This window comes from Charadrius vociferus, unplaced genomic scaffold (genome assembly GCF_000708025.1).
Source record: "Charadrius vociferus isolate BGI_N301 unplaced genomic scaffold, ASM70802v2 scaffold779, whole genome shotgun sequence".
In the NCBI taxonomy this organism is placed as follows: domain Eukaryota; kingdom Metazoa; phylum Chordata; class Aves; order Charadriiformes; family Charadriidae; genus Charadrius; species Charadrius vociferus.
Window position 1 is genome coordinate 163191 of NW_009650166.1, and position 19567 is coordinate 182757.

At 45.0% G+C, this 19567-nt stretch overlaps 1 protein-coding gene across 1 annotated transcript in view; it reads left to right on the forward strand.

Annotated features, from left to right (window-relative positions):
- The first annotated feature begins 4627 nt into the window (after positions 1 to 4627).
- Positions 4628 to 19567, forward strand: part of WNT3 (wingless-type MMTV integration site family, member 3) — a 51758-nt gene continuing 36818 nt past the window's right edge. Inside the window, exon 1 of the mRNA XM_009892409.1 lies at positions 4628 to 4708. Within this exon, the coding sequence (XP_009890711.1) occupies positions 4629 to 4708 (80 nt within the window). The 5' untranslated portion in view covers position 4628. The remainder of the gene's footprint in view (positions 4709 to 19567) is intronic.

A 19567-nucleotide genomic window follows, 5' to 3' on the forward strand; every position in this document is an offset into this window, starting at 1 on the left:
TTTAGAGAGAAATGTTAGTGCTACCAGTCGTAAGTTAGCAGCAAACACAGCCCTCGGAAACACACAGGACTGGAGTAATTTAAGATGGAAGGGACCCAGATGTCTCCTTCATGCTTTGCAAAAGGATTTCTTCAGCTCTTTACATACTTTAGGACTGATGGCTAGAGCTCTCAAATAACTAGTTTGATATTTTACCTCCACTTTAGATACTAAGACCAAAATTTAGGTCTTCAAAACAACAAATTCAGCTGCTGCTAAGACTTGAAGCCCCCTAAAGGACCGCAGTCCCAAGGGAACCGAGCTTCTCAGTTTCTGTTTCTGTCCATGCCCACAAGTACCCGTATATGCAAGTCAGTGACTAGCACCCAGATATGACACCCTCACCACTGAACGGGAGTTGATCGCCAAGTCAAGCACTCTGATGCCATATCTTAGCGCTACACCATGGTCTTGTATGTTCTCTGCCATCCCCAACACACTGAATCAGGTGTCTAAACCCACTCTGTCAACAGCAATCCCAGGTCATCCATCTCTTGCCCTTCACTGTGTGGTTTGAGTCATCCTCTTCACGTCATACTGAACGTGGGGGAATTCCACCAAGGGCAGCTGAACTGCACCAGAAAGGGTTTGAGTTCCTGGTGTCTCACACTCATCAGTGGCTCGGGATGTTGAAAGACATGCTGAGAACAAATCCAGGAGCCTCCGTGGTTCCGTCACCTTCCCCAGGCATTTGGTTTCTTCGTGCTGGTGGATTCTGATGGAGAAAGGAAGAAAAGCTAAAAGAAGGAAAAGTGACAAAAGTTAGAGTGCCAAGGGGAAGGAGAGGTTTTCAATGTGATTACAATGCTCCTTTGCTGGAGTGTCGTTAGAACAAACCAAAGGATCCCTCCGGATGCCTTGGCACCTACCGTGGTTGAGTTTGCAGTACCACAATGTTACCACAATACAGAAGGACCTTTATGCTGACATTGTAAAGGCAACAGGACTTTTCTTGAGCAGCCAAACCTCTAGCTTCCTCAATTTTTTTTTTCATTTTGGGACATACTGAAACCGGTCTATAAGAGTCAATATTGCCAAACTAGACAGACCAATGTGACTGAAAAGACCCTCAGTAAATAAAACTGTCAGTCAGCAGCACAAGGAGGTATCTATGAGTGAAATTTTGAAATTGCACTCTTTTGGATAACTGTCATCTGCTCCTAGAAATTACATTTAAAATTAATGTTTGCTGTAGAACTTATAAATATTTGTTCAGGCTAGCATGAAATATCCCCGGGATAATTTTAGCATGTACGCATCAGATTTTCATTTCACAGCAGAGAAGACTGAAAGTACGTCTGTTCATTTCACAGACAACATAGTCTTCATCCCTGTGAGACAGGTCACGCTCCTTGGTGAGACACGCCTGCCATTTTGAGGCTTTGGGGACGTAGGCTTATACAACCAAAGACACAACTGAAACCTGCCATTGTTTTTCTACTCATTTTTCTACTCATTTCAGTGGGAGAATCTTAGACCCAAGAGTCACTATGAATGACACGGTTAGAGACAACAGGTACCTTCTACTCATTGGATCTCACAGGATCTCCAAGCCAAAGCAACCGCTGGCACACTCTCATCACAGTCTCTTCCCAAAAGGTAGGACAACATGAATTCCTCGTGAAGCTGGGACAAACAGTCCATGATGTTCAGAGCAGACAAAGAGAGCAATGGATGGGAGTAGTTAAAAGGTATGGGAGGGCAGGCAATTAATGAAACTTCATCACAAGTTGAAGTCCAAGTCTACAGAGAGCTTTCTCTTGACTTCAGTCTGCTTAGGATCAAATCTTTACCAACACACTGTTCATCTTTCAAAACCTGTCTGTGGCCACATCAACAGGATGTTGGGCAGTTACTGGGGTGGGTGCTTTAGCATCTCGGCTGGTTTTGTAATGCAGCACTTCCTGAGGCAACACTGTGGTCTCTGCCCAATGCACAACAGCAAGTGAAGTCTCTGGGCTTTGAGTCTTGGGTCACTTTCCCCCACTTGTCTGCAGAAGTAGCACTTTGTAGCTTATTATTGGCTTGATTTATAAATCCTAGCATCAAGCGATGGATGAAGAGCACTTTGTATGCTCCACACTGTCTGATGGACAGGAACATCCCAGCTACCAAGACCTTGATGATAGGGAAATCCTTTTTCACTGTTGTCTGGCTAAGTGTCCACATGTGGTCCAACCAACCACTCAGTTCAGATTTCAAAAGCTTTCCCCAGTTGGATTTCTGCAGTGTTGCACATATTTTTGTTGTTTTCCATGGACTTCAGTCACCTGTAGTATCACCTCAGATATTTCACTTCAGTCTCCCTTTTGTTGCCTCTTTAACAGTTTGATATTTTAATGATGGAAATGCTTTCGCTCAGTACTTTTAATTCTCATTCTGTTTATGCAGCTCCAAGACATCCACCAATAGAGGTACAACACTGTGCAGCATTTTAAGGTCTGCTTTTGCTAGACAGACTTAGAGGCTCTTTAGGGGCAATTCACATACTCCATGGCTTACTTTAACCAGATTAAAAGTGCCTGTGACGATTCCCTGGCACTGGAACCAGAAAGACAGGGACACAGGACCACCTTCATCCATCCTGCTAAACTCACTTAGCCTCCAGAAGAGGTGGGTCACACCTTAAGGATCTATTTGGAATAGTTCCTGTCCCACACTAAAGCCAAATTGTGACTAAAATTTGACTGTGCAAGTTGGCCAGGTCAGGCCCATGCCAGGGTCCACGCTTCATAGCTAAGAACATGGACAATAGAGTTCAAGATCTGGGGAAGATTCCCAGGTAGTGTTTAATTTTGTGCCAAATGCTCCTTTGAAAACCCTCACTTTCTTAAACCCGTTGCGTTCAATAAAACATAGCTGGGTGCCAGGTGAGACACTACACCAAATACACCCTTCGGGATTTGAAATCCCACAAGAGGAACAAACCGTGTTTAACATCTATGATGGGTGATAAGACAGCTGAAAAACCCATTGGACTAAGCCTGGAGAAGCTTCACCTCATAGTCCTTGCAGCAGGTGCAGAGACTGATGAAGAGGTAAGGTGCAGAGTGAACAGCTGGTGGATGTCCTTTCTTGGAGGCATGACAGGGAGGAAACCAATTACCACCGATAAGAAGAGCTCTACACTAACTCAGTGTCCAAATACACTACAGTCTATAAGAACTGGGAATCAAGAAGGACAGAGGCATGAGGCAGGTCCATCCCAGTAATTAGATAGCAACAAGGAATGCATTTGTATCCAGAGCCTGAGCATCAGGAGAAGGTCTGTAACTTTCAAAACAATGTGATGCCCAAGATAGGGCCTTGGACCTCTGTTATAGCTGTGACTCTGCAATAAATCAATTTGCTGGCTACTCCTGAAGCACCTAATCTCCAGGTGGGTATGAACTGGGCAGCTCCACTGCAGGCAATAGAGCTGGGATTGTTGAGTACATTTTATGAGCAAAACCACTTTTTTTGGCTTCTCCCATTTCTTTGTCCCATTCTGTTGAGTCATCCCCTCGATCTCCTACTCTGACACAACAGCTCCTGTAAAAACAGCATCTCTATGCAATAACAAGGATTTTCAAGGAAAATCTTTGTTGGGTCTCTTTGCAACATGCAACCTCTATAGAGAAGTTATAATGCTTATGATTCTTTTTTATTATTATTATTACGTGTGTGGGTTCCTGATCATATTTCCATCTTTTGGCATCCAGAGGTGCACTTCACAAGAAATTAATTAATGGGACATCTTCCCATCTGCCTGCTCCAGCCTCGCCATGACGTGGCTTTCTTTTCTCGAGAGAAAACCAGGCTGCCACTGCCTCCCCCCCTCCATCCATCCCACCCACATGCTTTGAAAAACCTGGGCAGTGCAGATTTCATTTAAAGCTTATAACCGGTTTTGCCCACGTGGCTCACAACAACACTTTCAGAGGGTTATTCTGCCTCTTTGGTGCTCCCATTTGTTCTGTCTCCTGCAAGGGTTAATGTTCACCTCCCTCTCCATCTAAAGAATAAGTTGTCTATCTCACCCCCACCGTGAGATTAAGCGCAATCACAGTCGCCCTTCATCCTTACCTTGCAAAGCCTTGGCTTGCCCAGCCAGAAGCAGGGTCTGTGCATCCTGGGTTTCTAAGTGAAATTCAAAAAAAAATTTTTAAAAAATTTAAAAAAATTGGGGGGAGGGGGGGAAGCCAAACACTAAAAATCTCAGCGCTCCAGTAAAGTCTCTTGCAAAGAGGGTTTGTCTGAGGAAGCGAGGGCTAGGAACAAAGTTGTGGGGTGGAGGGGGAGGAGAGCATGATTGACAGCCCTGAGCTGAGACTCATCCCTTACCTTGGGCCATGCGGTCTGATTGGCTGCCTGCTGACATCCCCAAGCCCTGCACTTTTTAATAGACGCTTTTGGATGATCTACAGGGAAAAGGCTTGGAGAGGTGTGTTTCTGACAAGCCAGAAAGTCATCCACACTACAAGGGACTTTGTTGAACTCTTTTTTTTTTTTTTTTTTTTTTCTGGAAGTTAGGGGATTCTTCATTTTTCACACTTAAATGTTTTTCTGAAAACTTCGCTGAGATTTTCCCCTTGCACCAGGCTGGACTAATGGATTACCACCTGCTTGGACTAATTTTATCTTTTCTCTTCCATGGCACAAAGGTCTTAGCCGGTTACCCAATTTGGTGGTAAGATTTTTTTTTCCCTCCCCTTCCCTCTTTCGATGATTGATTAATGAATTAATTAATTATTAGCTATGGGATTTGTGTGTATGCGTGTTCCTTCCCTTTCACCCTTCGCCCTGCTGAGCTGGCCACGACTGCATGTTTGATTCTAAGCATAATTTCTTCAGATTTGACTGGTAATTAATGAAAAGTTTGGGGGTTATTTTTAAAGGGCAATGTGTATGTTTTCCTTTGCACAAATGGAGTCTTCCCCACCACTCTTAATTTCTCCATTTTCGTCACTGTAGCAATAGGCATTTGTTTTAGATGTAAAAGGATGCGTTTTTATTTTCTTGAGCAATAGGAATTTTGTCTGTTGCATGACTGTGTAGCAGGTATTTTCTTCCTTTCCATTACACTGTAATCGATCCTTTAAAAAAAAATTAATTTTATTTTCTTTTTGGCTGCTGCAGTTTTTGGACTTCTTTCTCTTCTTTTGTTGTATTCTGTCATGTGAATTTAGTCCGGCAAATAAGCTGAGAACGCAAATGGCACCTGAGAAAATATTCCTTAGTAAAATTCCTAAAGATGGATTTTGTTCTTTTTAATTATGGAAATGTCACTTATTTCCTTGCACCAACAATAAAAATAATTTTAAAAAGATTTGGTTATATCTTATAATGTGGCTGTTCAGAAACCTGAGTTACTTATTTTAAAAATAAACATAACAGTATATAAATAACTATATTAACAAAATGCAATTGGAAGCACTTTAGAACAAAAAATACAGAATAAAACATTTCAGGTCATTTAATCACAGCAGACAGTGAGTTGCATAACAGAATATTTCAGTTAATTTCTCTCTTTATCGTGTAGGATTTCTCATTGGAATATATCTTGTTAAGTTTCTGTATGTGCCAGGTAGGGTCTGTAAGCCTAATGATCTGTAAGGCAAAGAGGGAGATGTTGGAATTTGGTGCTACTGAGTGAGATTCTTGGGTTATTTTCGCCTTTCCAGATAAGTCTTTTTTTTTATTACTGAATTAGATCCTTTCGGTACCAACATGGAGATGGCAAGAAGTAGGTGGGAGTGAACTTGGAAATGGACTGCCATATCTGGGAATATTTAGAAATTAGAAGGGAAAAGCCGATTTTTTTTTTAATAATCCACTTATTACCGTGGACTTTGAGAACGAAAATGTGCAGTTCCAGTAGAGAAAGACCGAGAATACAATGAGAAGTCCACGCTCAGGAAGCATTTAAAAGCTACGCAGGTTCATGAAATGGCTAAATCACAGCATGTTTTCCTGAAGAATTAAATTATTTCCTCGCCCTGAGCGTGGCTGCCTAACTTCGGGATCGAAGCCTGGGGCAGGGGAGCCTACTGAAACAGAGACAGCGTCGCTTTGATTCCTTACATCCTTTTTCTCCCTCATTTGGGGACCTGCGAGTCTGAACGGGGGTGCGCGGTGGGTTGGAGAACAGGTCAAAATTTCATGGCTGGATCTAAAGGCAAGAATCCGCATGGGGCAACGGTACCTTGCCATGACACCAGCTCTCCCAGGGTCTCACCAGCTCCTGACCTGCCTCAGGCTTTGATATAAATCGGGATTTAGCGCCAGAATCAAGGAGGGTTTCGACTCACAGAGTGAGGAATTGAAATCTTCTTGAAGAAAAGCTCTGTTTTTTTTCCCCGTGAAGTGAAACTGTCCCTGTGAGCAAAATGTCTCTCCCTGTTTTCAGGAGAAGACGCTGCAGACAGGTGTCTGCCCCATGTCCTTGCCTTCCCCAAAATCCCTACAAGTTCACCTAAAATGAACAATACAGAGTAAGACAGAAACACCAGGGGCATGGCAAGCAGCACCCGTGGGAAAGGAGGGAGTCGAACAAGCTATCCATAGAATTTCATTCAATAAATCCTCACCTTGCATATTTTTTTTGAGATTCTGGCAATACCAAGGTGCCACAGAGCCTCCGCTGCACTGAAGGGGTGTGATGAGATGCCCCATGTCGGAGTAAGGGGCTGTCAAAAACAGCATAGGGTTTTAGAGGTTTCTTTGAAGGCTGAAGGACCAGAAGGGGAGAAATATCTGGGCCAGGGCTCCCCAACTGCTCAGGTAGAGACAATGCTTCCTACGGCACACAAAATTAAATATCTCCTTCAGTCCTACCTAAGGCTTTGAATATCTGCTCTGTGGAGCTGAGACCTCATGTACGGTGTGCTCTAGCGTGATGTGGTACATATAATCTTTAAAAAAACCCCATCCTTTTCCAGTTGTCTTTCTGATCCTCTGATCTTTAGGCAGCCGTACAGCAGGCTTTGGGGGATGAGTCCCACTTGCAGGGTTCGACACGCCCCAAAACAGGGGGAGGGAAGCAAAGATGGGGCAGAGCATCAGCCCGGTCACCTGCGCTGGGCTCCTGCTCCCCTCCAGGCCAGGCTGGACTGGAAATCATCAGTGCTTCCTCATCCTCAGCTAAACCCATCTCTGCTAAATATGAGACCTTCAGGAAGACTGTCCGCCTTGCAGGACCCCAAGGCAGCTGACAGATAGTGCCTGGTCCTGCTGGTGCAACCTTTCTAGGTGTTTTTCTACTGTATATTTTGGCAGCAGATCATTGCTGCTTTGGGGCATAAATGGGAAAAAACATTTATTCCTGTAGTGAGGAAGAAGTGTCTGAATGTGCACAAGGAAAAGAAGTGCAATGGGAACGGGGTCTCAGCACCCTGTAAATGGGTTTAGGGGTGGCTGGAATAATCCGTCTGCTCCACAGTGCAGTCAGACAATGCCAGCAAGCACAACATCGATGGCAGTGCGGTGGAAGGGATAAAAGCAACAAGATGAAGATGCTGAGGGTTTGCACTGAGTTGTATTTTTGTTGAGAGCCCAGGGAAGGATGCTGGCCATCTGGTTATGTCATCTAGAGAGAGCATAACTCAACAGCAACCCTCCAGCTTGCACACCGTCCTGTTGGAGGGTGGATCCTGCCCTTGGCCTCAGTGGTGAAACGCTCTATGCGAGGCAGCGAGGCTCAAGCCATCAGCCCTTGGTGCGGGGAGCAGTCTGGATGGACGGCGTGCAAAGGGAAAGGCTTTGCGGTGCAAATGCAGATCTGCAGTGTCCAGGCTCACTGGTGGCGGCCACCGGGCTGCAAAGCCAAGAGGGAGTTTGCAGTCTAGCCTGTTTGATTGCTAGCAACTCCCTGGTGTCATCCTGTCCTCGACCAACGAGGCAATGCCTGAGCGAGGTCCGGGGGTAGTGCAGGCTGTAGATGTAGCCTTCAGCAAGCAGGGCTGGTATTTTGCTATAGCTCCAACCCTCCTTCACGAGCTTCCATCCTCTTACAGCAGTGAAAAGGAACAAATGGAAAAGCACAGATGGGAAAAAGTCATCTAAATGCTGCCTGCAAGAGTGCTGACAAGAGGAGCCAACAAAAGCTTCCTCAGATATGTGTCCAACACTTATGCTGGCTGGGTTGCTGCTGCTAAAAGAGAGGCAGAGAAGGAAGAGACGGAGAGATGTGGTGAGGCCATGGAGACTCAGGACTCCTGACCCTTCAGGGGTGGCATGGATAGAACCAAAGTATGCAATGGGTCCGTGGCTGGCACCCCAGCCCTGCAGGCAGCAGTCATGGGTCATGCCAACAGCCTTTTTAGGTGCCAGCAGAAGGATGGTGGTGACATCAATCACACCTGCAGTCATTTTTTTAATCTCAAATGCCCTGATGACAGCACAGATAACAGAACACGTCTCAGTCATTGGGGTTAGGGGGGTGAAAGTATGAAAGACTGGTCAATGCAGCATGTAGACAGACTGATGGATGGGCCCAGAGCTTTCTAGTAATGTCCTGAGAAAATTTAAATTAAAATCTATCCCATGACCAGGGCTGTGTCAGTGCAGGCCAACAGAGATATTGTGATCCAGGAAACAACTAGAAACGTCTCCCAGGATGCTAATACATGTGGAGGGGCTGAAGAAGACAACCAGGGAGACATCTTGACCCATGAACTGTGAAGAAACACCAAATACTCTCCTCTTCCATGAGCATCATTCACCAAGGTGTCTTGAAAACCTCTGGTGTGTCACTAGCCTGGAGAAAAGAGCCAGATTTGGAGTCATTGATGTAAACAGGAAGTAAAAAATTCAGCCCCACTTATCTCATTGTTCCTCAGGACATAGGTCACTGCCCATCCATGTGAGTCTCACAAAGTGCATCTTCACATCCAGCATTTGTTGGCCTCTAAGCAGGTGACTTGGCAACTGGAAAAATGGCTTTGACCATCTTTATTTCTATCCCTCAGAAATGTTTTCAGGGGAGGCTGGAGGGTTTGGCAGATGGCTGAGCATCCCAGTGGCATTGGGCCCCTAGGAAGAGGCAGATAGAAACTTAAAAACTGTTCTCACTGGTCTCACAGTAGTTTCCTCATTAGGAAAAACCTGTATATGAAAACCATTTGCATGTAGATGCAGCTTGAGGTGACATGTAACTCATCTTTAGCTTTCAGTGTCCCACCTTACTGGAATGAACGGGAGACTTCATTCTCTTGGCAGTCTTGTTCTGTTCATTCTCTGAAGGTTCAAAACATTTATATCCTGTAGCCTGTGTTTTGTTACAGGCATGTGGCTTTTACAGCTTTATTCAAAAAGAACACAAATGCAGTGCAGCACTAGACTACGAGAGTGGGTTTCCTGATGCAAATCCAGCTGCTGTAGCACTACAAAGGAAGAAACAGACTCCATGTATAATTTTCCTACAGACTAAAACGTAGCCAGTTCTGGGGAAAAATGACTAAGGTAATGACGGAGTTTGTCGGTGACAGAGCTGACGGCACTCACCGTGCAAGCCCAGAGGTGCTGCTCTGGCGCCTTGTCTGGCACACGAAGCTGAAGCACCTCCATCAGCAGCCTGCACCGGCACGTGAAGCTCTGAACTGGAAGAGCTGAGGCATAAACCACACGTCGCCTTCTGCTGACACTGCTGGAGGGGCGTTAACACCCGCCGGCGGGTGGTGGGTGATGCCGCAGACTGCTGCCCCTAGATGTGTCAAAGCTTGTCTGCCAGAGCCGTAGGTGAAGCTACCTGGGGATTGCAGTGAGGTCAGAGGTAATGAGGAGAGATGCTTGGGTGACACGTGGCTGCTCACGAAAACAGCTGTCAATAACTAAATGACCACAAGCATTTAGGATCTTGTGGGTTTAAATGGTTTCTTCAGTGTTTCCCACCTGCAGGAATCCGTATCATCACCCTGCCAAATGGAATGGTTAGTCCATGCCATGAAAGCAAGACCTTCTCAAGCTGGAATTTAGATTCATCATCTGTCCTGTACAGCAAACACACGTGGGCAGGCCTAAACATTGCCAGAGGAGAGCTTCTGAGGATGTACGGCCTTGTGAACCTCAACATACCCCAGGTCTTGGCAGAGTGTTACTACAGCCAGTCAGCATCTCTTGTCTGTTTTCTCCCTCCTCTACGTGGCAGAGTGCAGTGCAGTGGAGTCCTGAGTTCAGAAACAGCTTCAAAATGCTACGAGAACACAAAAGCAAAGAGCAATAAGAAATGTAGGTATTTCCCTAAATATCGGGAGGTCTCACTCCCTGGAAGACTAACCACTCATGCCTCCTGGAGTGTCCCAGCCCCAGGGATCCACTCTGTCCTGCTGGGCCAACACAAGCCTGGAGCCAGATGAACACAGGGAGAAGGACTCACAGATAAAGCCTTAGAAGTGTTTCTGCCCTTAAGCCAGGAATCTCTGTTACCATTCTTGTAACTAAATTCAGAAGTAAATTTCAGTGGTCACAAAGAGCTTTTAAGAGGCAGTTCAATTGCAAACCAAGTTGAAGCCTTCCTTAAAAGTAGCATTTGACAAAGCGAAGCACCGGCCTAAGGGACCCCATGCAAGAGCACTGGAAATTCAGGGGGGACTTCTGGCCATCCATTACTCTTGGCTCAGGTCTGGCTGCAGGGCATTGAGGATGCTGGAGGCCACCAACCAGTGAATTCACATGCCAGCTGTTCTACGTGCTCACTTGCTTCCCCAGCTATATGCCAGCACACACCTTGACAGGTAGACACTTGACATCCCACTGACATAGTTGTGTGTATGCAGGTGGGGAAATGGTGACCGTGGTTACCAGTGGGACTATAAGTCCACAGTTGTGCTCAATCTCAAACATAATGAACTGCGGGCTACACTGGGAGGAGGAGTGTGGGCAGCAGATTGAGGGGAGTTGTCATCCTCACCTAGTCTAGTGGAAGGTGTCCCTGCCCAGGGCAGGTGGGTTGGAACTAGATGATCTTTAAGGTCCCTTCCAACCCAAACCATTCCATGGTCCTCTGCATGTCATTTGGGGCACCTGTAATACTGTGTTGAGAAGTGTCCCCTTCCTCCCCTCAGCTCAAGAGGGATGTAGAGAAACTGGAGAGTGGCCAGTAGATGTTTCCAACATGGTAAGGATCTGGGACACATGGCTTACCATGAAAGGTGGTGCTCATTTAGTCTGGCCAAGAGGAAACTGAGGGCTCTTCAACAGCAGCCTATTGCTTCTTGAAAGGCTCTTACAAATATGATGAAGCCAATCTTTCATCTGTAGTGCCAGACAATATAGCAAAGGGCAATTGCCACAAGCTGGGACTTGAGAGGTTTATGCTTGCATGAGGAAACCCTCCTTGCTCCACCACCCTTGAGGGTGGTGTGGCCCTGAGCCAGGCGCCTGTGGGGGAGAGGAGGGTCCCTCCTTGGACATTTGCAGGACTCAGCTGCATGAAGCCCTGGCTACCCTGGGCTGGTGCTGGGGAGGTGCTATGCTGAGCAGGTGCTTGGACTAGAGACCTCCAGGGATCTCTCAGCCATCATTTCTGCAACTGTGATACATCCTTTGCTGAGGCCAACAGCATTCCTACAAAACATGCAAAGTGTTAGACAGGTTCTAGATTACTCAGTCACCACTGGCACTTTCATTATGTCTAACGAGCAGTGGGACCTTCATTAGGACCCTGAACACAACAAAGCAGCTCTCGTCCACGTGACAGCCCAAGGCTTGCAATGGCAACATATGGCCTGACTAACGTGCCAAGGAGAAACCTGATGGTCACTCGTGTCACCCCTGACATGTTACACATCTGTGCCCGGATATGAGACATTGCCACTCCAGCTAGGTCATGACAGGTCTTTAGCTAACGCTTTCTCACTGCATCTGTCTTGGCTCTGTCGCTGTCCTGCACTGCAGTCACTGCTCTACTGGGAGTGTGAGCCAAGGAGAGATGCAAGAATGCCTTCAGCCCTTCCTCCCTCCCTGTAGGCACAGTAAAGACCTGGGCAGTTTGAAACCGCAGAGGACATGCCTCTAAGGTCACTAAATCACTTTTGACTTAGACTTTCGTAATTTAGCTGGTACTCTGAGGGTACTTGATTGCCACTGCCGTCCTGGAGGCCCAGTGAACACTGCCCACATAATCACCGGGGCTGGTAAACAGGAGGTAGAAGGTTATCTTCCACCTGATTAGGGTCTCAATGATGCTCATCAGGCCTTTCCACTGCCAAGTCAAACAATTCAACCTAAACGAGTGGCTAGATTTTGTATGGAAAGGCAGAAAAATATCCAAGTATCTAGTTTCAAAGAACTACAAAATTAACCTTAAATAGGAAATTATAAAGATTAAAGAATTGTGCTGTGTATTGAAAATCATAGAATCATAGAATGGTTTGGGTTGGAAGGGACCTTGAAGATCATCTAGTTCCAACCCCCCTGCCATGGGCAGGGACACCTTCCACCAGCCCAGGTTGCTCCAAGCCCCGTCCAACCTGGCCTTGAACACCTCCAGGGACGGGGTCTCAACAACTTCTCTGGGCAACCTGCGCCAGGGGCTCACCACCCTCAGAGTGAAAAATTTCTTCCTAATATCTAATCTAAATCACCCCTCTTCCAGTTTGAAGCCATTCCCCCTCCTCTTATCACTACATGCCCTTGTAAAAAGTCCTTCCCAATCTCTCCTGTAGGCCCCCTTTATGTACTGGAAGGGGCTCTAAGGTCTCCCCGGAGCCTGCTCTTCTCCAGGCTGAACACCCCCAACTCTCTCAGCCTTATACAGCACTTCCAATTATCTCATGTATTCAACTGAGAAATGTCTTCATCTGATGTGTGCTACAAATCTCAATTTCTAAGGCTCACCAGCGGATAGGCCAGCCATCTAGAAATACACCCCATCTACTGTTCGGACACAAGCTGTTGGTCCATCTGCCAACAGAAATCTCAATGTAAATAAGAGTGCAGTACCCCTCTCGCATCACAAGAACCAAGCTACCTTCATCAACGTATGCTTAACATACAAAAATCGTAGCCAGTTGGGTTAGCAATGGTATTTGTTTAGATATGCCTCACTGCTAATGCTCTCTTAGCCTTGTAGATCTGATTTGCATGACTTGTGTTGAGCCAAAGTAGTATCTATGGCAATTTGGCTCAACTTGAGCGTGTTTTGAAATTTTTGCCAGGCCTGAGCGCAACATCCTAGGCACGTCGAGTAGGAGTCGTAGCAGCTGCTAGTTACCATCTTCCCACTGACCACTGTTTGTCTGGTTTTAAGATGGGACAGCATATCAAATATGGAACATTTTTGAGCATTAAAATAGAAAGATTTCCAGATTCAGAGTCCAGCCATTCAGCAGTGAGGACACACCCAATGTCCTTGATGAGAGTCAAGGCCTTTGTGCATCCAAGAAATACTTCTGAGTAGATATTAGCATTTTTACAGCATTATAAAGCTCATACCAAAGGCTTTTTGAAGGTGGATTCATAGACTCTATTTGTGTCCATATGGATAGGATCATGTCTCAGGAGATACGGTCAAACCTGGAAATAAAAATCCAGTAGGCTGGCATTCCTTCTTTATTTAAGCACACTCTTACTCTCAGTTTCCTAAAAGCTCTAAATGGAGCTTGTAGTGGAAATCATGCCCAACCTGGCATAGCTCTAAAAGGTTATAGGGCACTTCTCAAAATAACAATCTATGGCAAGAGAATTGCGATGGGATTTCTCTCCCAGAAAGGTAGGATCCTACTGTACGCAAATCTTTGAGGCACAGTCTGCTGCTGTGGGAAAGATGCTGCCTCTCTATAAGGTAGACCTCCAGAAAGTCTGTCTTAGATCTGATCCTGGAGAGGATGAAATCACCTGGTCTTTGTCCTCTGTTGGTAGAGAAAGCCACCCAATAACTGCAGACTAGGCACCTTTTTCCCACTGGCTGTTGTTGGAATGAGACAAATCCAATGTTCACCAGGTCCTGCATATGACCATAGTCTCACTCTTCTTCAGTTCCCAGTACTCCTCAGTGGATCAGTTGGTGATTTTCCTAAAGGGTCTGAAATGGGAAGGATTTGTCAGGAACTTGGGTGTATAATTTACATATCCCATATATAGACAGCTATAGCTCGTGTTCCTTAAATTAAATATGAGGTTCGTTTTGTATCTACAAGTGGAAGTATTTTAATATTACTCAAGTTTGGAGGTAATATTGTGGAGATACTGAATGTAATGAAAAGCTGCTGATATGGGGGGGTATCCTGCGGTATTATTTAAGGTTGTTTAGTGGAAGTTTCAGGATAAAGACTATATCAGGAGTGTGACACGGTAAAAGCCACATCTCAGGACCAACAATGGGGCAAAGGCTGAGAAACATTGTGTTATGATGGACACTTAGTGCTTTTTAACACTATCTGTGCATTGACCATATGTGAATTTACAGCTTTTCCTATGATAATACCTGGAAAGAAAGCTCAGGACAAGGCATATCTTGAGAGTCCCCACCTCTTCCAGTCCAGGACCACTGTGTTCCTTACTATTTACTTGGACTAGGAATGTAGCCAGGACTTAAAAATTCCGAACTAACCCCAAAACAGAAGGTATTTGCAAACCACGGGGTAAGATAGTGGTCCTTCAGAAATATATCTCATCTCCCTTGCCTAACACATTACCCTAGCTAAAGGATGCCTGTTTCCAGACCATACATCCATCCAGCGTATTTGGTAGACAGATAGTCTAGTGCTGATGCAGATTAGTCAAAAAAACATCCACCGACACCTAAGAAAGAAACAGTGAGCCATCCTTGGCTGAAAGGGCTTCTACTGCACAGGCTTGAAAAATGGAATATTTCCCCTGTAACAACAAAAATGTTGATCACCAGAACTGTTAGCGTAGTTTCTTTGCCATCTTTGCAAACATGAAAGAACTACGCTTTGATAAGCAAATTTGCTACGATAAAGGAGACAAACTCTTTCTATTTCCTTTTCTAAAGATAGGTTTCCTGATTTGCTAATTTGCTAATTTGTCCTTTTCACAATTCTCTGAACCTGTCTGGTTTTAATTAATCTTACAAATCTAATCAAGTCTAACTGGCACCTTTCCCAGCACTTGCACCTTTCATATTTGAATGAGAAGCATTTCCCTGAGCCACTCTAACATTGCATTGGCTCAGACACTGGAGATCTTCCTCCACCTTTTCAGCAAATAGACCCTCCAAGCTTAAACAAGAAGGGGTTAGTGTGAGCTGATAAACTCTTGTTTTTTTATTCTGATCCCATTTCTATGTCTGATAGTCATCCAGTTTTCCCACAGTTACTTTCTAGCCATTGTGAAGAATTACAATTAAGAAATGTGCAGTGATCCTTGAAAACTGTCACAGGGGCTTTTCACAGCTCCAGTGAAGTCCCAACAAGTGCCACTCAACTCCGTACTCCCTATTCCTCTTCTCCCACTGGAGATATCTGCAGCACAGGTTGCTTTATCTCAGCTAGTTGCCTTGCTGCCAATGGCACCTTTGCAGCATGGGTTTTACTTGCAGGGGTATAAAATGACATGAGTGCCTATTTTGGCCCTTGGATTATGGTGGCCAATCAGGACAGTGGTCTCAGCTGAAATGTCTGACTCCCATCATCTGCATGTACAATATAACTGGATCCAGACTTACCTGCAAACCCACAAAATTATTTATTTTCTTGTCACTGTTTCAGCCTCCAGCCCAGATTCCAGCCAAGAGTGCAGATAACCCATGCCTCAGCTGTGCAATTCCCTCATCACTGATCTATGGCTTCAATTTATGCCAGGGGAGGTTTAGGATGGAGATTTAGGAAAAATGTCTTCACGGAAAGGATTGTCAAGCGTTGGCAAAGGCTGACCAGGGCAGTGGTGGAGTCGCCATCCCTGGAGGGATTTAACAGAGGGGCAGAGGTGGTCCTGAGGGACAGTGGTGGTTTGGGCAGTATTGGGTTGATGGTTGGACTTGATCTTCAAGGTCCCTTCTAACATAGGTGATTCTATGATTCTGTGATTCTATGGGCTTCCCATGATTGCTGATGCTTTCAATAGTTAGGTTTCTTCCTTTTGTTTTTGTTGTTGCAAAAGATTTTCAATTGTCTTTTTAAATTCGAACTGATTATCACATTGTGTGTGCTCTGGCCTTACTATCATTGCTAACAGCCAAATCACCTTTAATAAGTTTTTTTATGAAATCCATCTGATTTCTGTTTGACAAGTACTTTATGAGTCATGATTCATGGTTATCTGTGTATTTTCACTTTTCATTTCAGTTTGCTTTTTTTTTTTTCCCTGTAAATCTCCTAAAATTGAGGTCTCCAGAAACAAAGATCTCCTTTGCGGCTTTTGTGGGGTTGGTTCTGTTTGGTTAAGTGAGAAAGTTGAAAGAGCCTGGGAGCTGATACAAACCCTTACAAAAAGGGAGTCTTCACCTCAAACTAAGGCAACAGAGGTGCAATGTTCAGGATCATAGTTCTGGGGACTTAAGTTCTACCAGAAGCCCTGAAGCAGTTTCACCACATGTCTGCTGGGGCCAGTCTTCACAGTCTTATCATCAACAGTGGTCTCATACCTTGGGGGCAACCCTTATTCAACCTTTGATCAGATAAATGAGAGCTTGCACAAAGGCACTACAAGGAGAATTAGAAACAGCCAGACAATAGGGAGACAGGCTGGTGATAGTGCAGTCATCTACACTCTAAATGGTCTAGTTCTTTAAGTTCTTGAAAATCAGCCTTTTATACCCAGAGGACATGCATGAGTCTTCCCAGATGTTCAGAAATTATGTTACTCCATTTAGCATAGCTGTTCCCAGAGCTGAGGCAGACATACATTGCCATGGTGGTGTGTCCCACCATACCAACAGTACTAATTGATGCTATTCTCCACCTGCGCTGCAGTAACGACTTTGGTTTAGTCCAGTCCAGGAGACCTGGCTCAAAGGATTGTAGTTACAGATATAACAAAATGATCAATACAGTATCTGTGGTCTTAATGGTCTACAATTCTTGAGTCTTTGGTGTCCAACCCTGCCTAGGTTTTAGTTGTGTTTCCCTGTTACTCTGTTCAGCCCAGCAGCCCTGTAATCCAGCATCCAGAAAGCTGGACTGTGAAATATGGCTTGGTGGCAGCTGGTGAGGCTTGTCCATGGATTAGGTTTTGGTGGAGAAAACACCTGAGTTCTGCTTTGAGCCTTGAGACCTTGGCTATTAGGTGCGCGTCGGTTTTGCTGCATGGGTGGAAAGCATACACAAACTGGAAAAACAGCTTTCTGATGTGGTTTTGAATATTGGGAGTTCAAGGCTTGCTGGTAACCCATGAGAAATGAACAACTGGGTGTAAAAAATCTCCACTGAGTACTGGAATGGCTTATGTTAGAAAACTTTTCTGTAGGAAAGGGTGTAGATGTTCAAATAACATTTGCTTCGGGGTTGTGGTTTTGGCCTTTGTTTCTTGAGTCATATCAGGCTCCAGGGTATCATTAATGAATTTTCAGTAATAAGTCAACAGCCCAGTTCTGCCCAGCCTTACACATTATATCACCTAATAGAGGGTCCCCATCCCCCCACCCAGTTCCCCAGGACACTTTGAACTCTGTTAAGCTCAATATAGGTGGTATTTGCCAGGGAAAAAAAAAAAAAAGCCAGATCCCTAATGACTAAAAAGAAGAAATTTCTTGGCAATAATCAAACCTGTAAGAAAAGGTATAACTTTTCAGATTGATTCTTCTCTACTCCTGACCAAAAACTCTAGGAGGAAAGAATATTTCCCATTACTCCAAATCAGATTGTTTGTTAAAAAATATGGAAAAGGTAATTTTTTTACATTGGTAAGGAGTTGGCAGTAGAGTTTTGCAAGGACACACACTGCCCAGCATATTGAAAAGGAAGAAGTTTGCAAATGTAACACATTGCTCAGGGTGGCCCGACATAAAGGTGACCACAGAAGACAGGAATGGATGATGCTCAACGGACAATAAAAAGGCAGATTAATTGCAAATGATTGTGAAGTAATGCAAATTGGAAAAAGGATCCCAAATCTGCACAGCATTGATATAGGTTAGACTTTCTATTACAACCACCTTGGAAATGGACTTTACTATGAACAGTTCTTTGCAGTTGGTAGTTCAGTGTTCAGTAATCAACATGTAGAACTGTACATCTACAAGCTTTGCACCTTGCTGCTCTCTCCCTTACCCAGATTTTTGGGACCACGTTGGTTAATAGGAGACAGAAAAGGCCTGTTAGGAGGTGTTGCTGGATTTGTTCTCAAAGCAGAAAATATCTGCATGTCATTCTTTCAGTCATTATTTATTTTATTATTGCATCCTGAGGTCTGTTTGCAATCTGATCATTGCATTTCCCAAAACTGATATATCAAATGAGAAAAGTACACAAACAAGACAACAGCAGCAAGGAACCAGAAGGGCTGAATGTCTTCGGATGAGGAGACAGTGTTTAGATTTGCGGCTTGGAGAAAGACAACTACGAGTCAATACAATACAGATCTTGCAGATCTTGAATGATGACAAGAATGTGCCTGGGAAAAGATGTTTATTTCTCAGCATATAAGAACCTGTTGTGGGTTAACCCTGGCAGGCAGCTAAGCACCACCCAGCCGCTCACTGCCTGCCAGTGGGATGGGGAGGGAATCGGAAGGGTAAAAGTACAAAAACTCATGGGTTGAGATAAAGACAGTTTAATAGATAAAGCAAAAGCTGCATGCACAGGCAACGCAAAATAAGGAATTCATTTAATACTTCCCAATGGCAGGCAGATTTTTAGCCATTTCCAGGAAAGCAGAGCTTCATCACACATCATGGTTACTGGGGAAGACAAACTCCGCAACTCCAAACATCCGCCGCTTCCTCCTCCCTCCCCCAGCTTTTTGGTTGGTTGGTGATTCATCATACAGTGGGGCGTCTTCAGCATGACTCACCTCCCCTGGTGATGCTCCAAAATTTCTGCCTTCTGGCCAGCCCATGATCACTTCCATGATTCCTGGGTCATCCGGGTTTCCCATTCAAGCCCGGGATCTTTATGATCCACTTACCCATGATGCATAGAGGGGACCCTCCCTTTGAACATCCAGCCCAGCACCAGCAATCAAGGTGCCAAGAGGAGCTGTGCTTCAGTACCAACTACTCCGGAAGTGGTTCAAACCCCTTCATATGCCGCTAATATCTCTTTTTCCTTTGGAGGGTGTAAAGCACATTTCTCACATCTTGTCCTGTCTGGACTGGCCCAAGGGCTACTACAAGAACTATCTCCTGTTTAATTTGTTCAAAGGCCTATTGCTGCTCCCCAGTGAAATTATTGGCCCTTGGGTTTAAACTGAGACAAGAGTGTAATTAGATTGTGGAATTTGTTCCCAGGAAAGCACTGTGGAGGCTACACATACCATGGGGTGAGAAGCAGATAGATTGGAGAAAATTGCTGAGAATCACTCCACGGGTAGTCCTTAAGCATGGTAGTCCAGAGCTCAGCTTCAACTCACGAAATCCCACATCCCATCACTGCTGGAACCTGACTATACTGGGCAAAGCTATCCTTTACCCTTGCCTTTTTTGTCATGG